Below are 2500 nucleotides of genomic sequence, written 5' to 3' on the forward strand. Positions count from 1 at the left end.
ATGCAATGGCTTTTGTGTCAACTTTCGGATATGGAGCACCTCCTTGAAAGAGAAAAGCATACATAAATACGTGTTTAGTGGTGAATATAGCCGGACTAAAGGAACAAAATGGAACTAAAGGTGGAATAAAAGATGTAGGATGGTGTTGTTGTTGATGATGATGATGATGATGATGATGATGATGATGATGATGACAATGATGTCGATTTTTGTATTTACGTAGAAACGTCGTTGCTTTTTGTCATTGTAATATTTGTTTTTTCATGAGAGTTGGAGATCAACGCAGTACTAGTTAAGCAGAAACTTCAGTAGTTGCGAAGAAAGCTTCCCCCCCCCCCCCCCCAAAAAAAAAACGGGCTTGAGCAAAACCAAGAGCCTATCACGCCAAGAAGAAGAAGAATCTGTTCTCAGGTTTGTCCCCATCAGCCTCAGTAAAGCCTGGTTTTCACTAGCGACGCAAGCACAAGCCGCACAGGCATAAGAGCCCTTTGACGCAAGCATAAGCAACAAAATGGCGGTCACCGTGGTTGATTTTGATGCGTATGTCGACGTTCGTTTTTACTATCATAAGCTGCTTATGCTTGTTCTTGTGTTTACGCTTGGACTTGCGTCGCTAGTGAAAACCAAGCTTTTAAGTGTCTATTTTAAACCAAGTTTTTCGGGAAAATAAACAATAGACCAAATCGGGTGACTCAATGTTGTACCCAATTCAAATCTTCCAGGGTTGCGAATTCTTTGTGTATTGTTGAAAAAGTGGCAAACACAGCTTGCCATCCACCAGCTGTTTTCCATATAAATCTCAGTTAATGTTGTTTTAAGCATATTAAAATCACTGCAAAATCTCTCACCCAAGTGGCAGTGGCCTCAAAATTGACATTCTTACTAATTTCATCACGCTCTTTCCATTTCTGGCATCTATTTTTTATGATTGACAAGGTCACCTGACACGTCATGCAAAGGGCCTATTTGAGTAAATATGGAGTCTTGACGAGATTCGAACCCATGGCTCTGTGATTGCGCTACAATGCTCTGCCAACTGAGCTAATAATGTGAATCTCGTAGAAGAAGAGCGAATGGATGATATTATGAAATGTTCATGTGGTTTGAACCGCGGAGATCGAAATACACGAGAGTTGGAGATAATCGCAGTCCGACAAGCCGCAGGCTTTCTTCGCAACTGCTATAAATGTTACTAAGACCAAAAAAATCAGTTCTTCTTTTTCTTTGGATTTCAAAACTATGTTAACTAAAAACTAAGTACATGTAACCCAGGTTTAAAGCCTTGATTTCAAAAAGACACCCGACAGAAAATTGCTTTCATAACTGCGAGGATCATAGCTTCACTTGGAATTTTCCTATTTAATGGTTTGCCATTACTAGTTTTAAAATCTCGAGAGAGCTGGATCGAGCAGAAAATGACGTCAGACTCTTTAGGTTAAGAATGCAATACGTGTGTACGCCGCTGAATTAATATGCAGCTTGGGAGTTTCAACCTTTATACCACTGTTTTGCGTATATATTAAGTTGCATTTGGTGAGTAAATGACGTCACTTTTCCCTAGATCCAACCTTCTGAGATCTAATCGATCAGTTTAGAGCGTGAGTGATTGCAGCCTTGAAATCCAAGACTCACACTCAAAGTAAACAGAAGAAAAAAAGGGAAAAAAAGGGAAGTGATTTTTTATTATAGTAGGACGTTAAGTTGCTGCTCTTAACCTCTGACTTCAGGAGTGATCAGCATGTACATTCTCCTCACAATTTCGAATACTGTTCGTTAAAGAAGTATTGAGAATGAAGATTAATATCAGTTAAATTGGCGGATATTGTTTTGATATAACATCAAATTCTCATGACTAGCAAACAAGGAAATGTATCGCACTAGTCAGGAGAGTAAACTTTTAGATCACGGAATTGAAAGGGGTCACCTATCTACGATGATCTCCAACTGCAACTATCTCCGCACTTTAAATACTTCCTCTCAATAAACTAACAATTTTCCTCAGTGTAAGCCTCACCTATTGTAAAGATCTCATACATCACGATTCCATAACTCCATCTAAATGAATAAAAGTTAACAAATAGATAGTACATTGTTCAAATACGTTTTTTGTTATTTCTCAAAAAGTAGCATCGTGTTCTGTGGGTTGCCTCTGCCGTAGCCGTCGTCGATGCCTGATTAGGAAGCTTTAGCAACGCCGACGGGAACGGCAACGAGAACGTCATGTAAAAACATAAATTCACGTTATTGCGATCACTTCGCGACTATTTCAAGCCTTTTAATATGACAAAGGTGTTTCAGTCCCTCACGAATGAAACCGTTATGAGCGGCGCTTAATTTAGGGAAGAAAAATGAAAATTTATCTCCAGGTGCTGACGTTCTCCATAACACTTCAAACTTGGTAATTTCACGTTGTTGCTTTGCTGACGACTGCAAAGAAATGGACAAAATTGAAAAACGCACGTGCAGGGCGTGCAAAGCTATTGTTTTTGCCCACTAAATA

At 39.3% G+C, this 2500-nt stretch overlaps 1 protein-coding gene across 2 annotated transcripts in view; it reads right to left on the bottom strand.

The window, feature by feature from the left end:
• LOC138029218 (fibroblast growth factor receptor 1-like) overlaps positions 1 to 2500 on the bottom strand; it is a 22714-nt gene that overhangs the window by 3523 nt on the left and 16691 nt on the right. For both annotated transcript variants that reach the window (XM_068876927.1, XM_068876926.1), the window contains exons 11-12: positions 2015 to 2055; positions 1 to 42 (exon numbers count right to left, since the gene is read on the bottom strand). The exon at positions 1 to 42 is cut by the window's left edge and continues 55 nt beyond it. In XM_068876927.1, coding sequence (XP_068733028.1) covers positions 1 to 42; positions 2015 to 2055 — 83 coding nt within the window. The remainder of the gene's footprint in view (positions 43 to 2014; positions 2056 to 2500) is intronic.

The sequence above is a fragment of the Montipora capricornis genome, chromosome 13 (genome assembly GCF_036669925.1).
Source record: "Montipora capricornis isolate CH-2021 chromosome 13, ASM3666992v2, whole genome shotgun sequence".
Lineage (NCBI taxonomy): Eukaryota > Metazoa > Cnidaria > Anthozoa > Scleractinia > Acroporidae > Montipora > Montipora capricornis.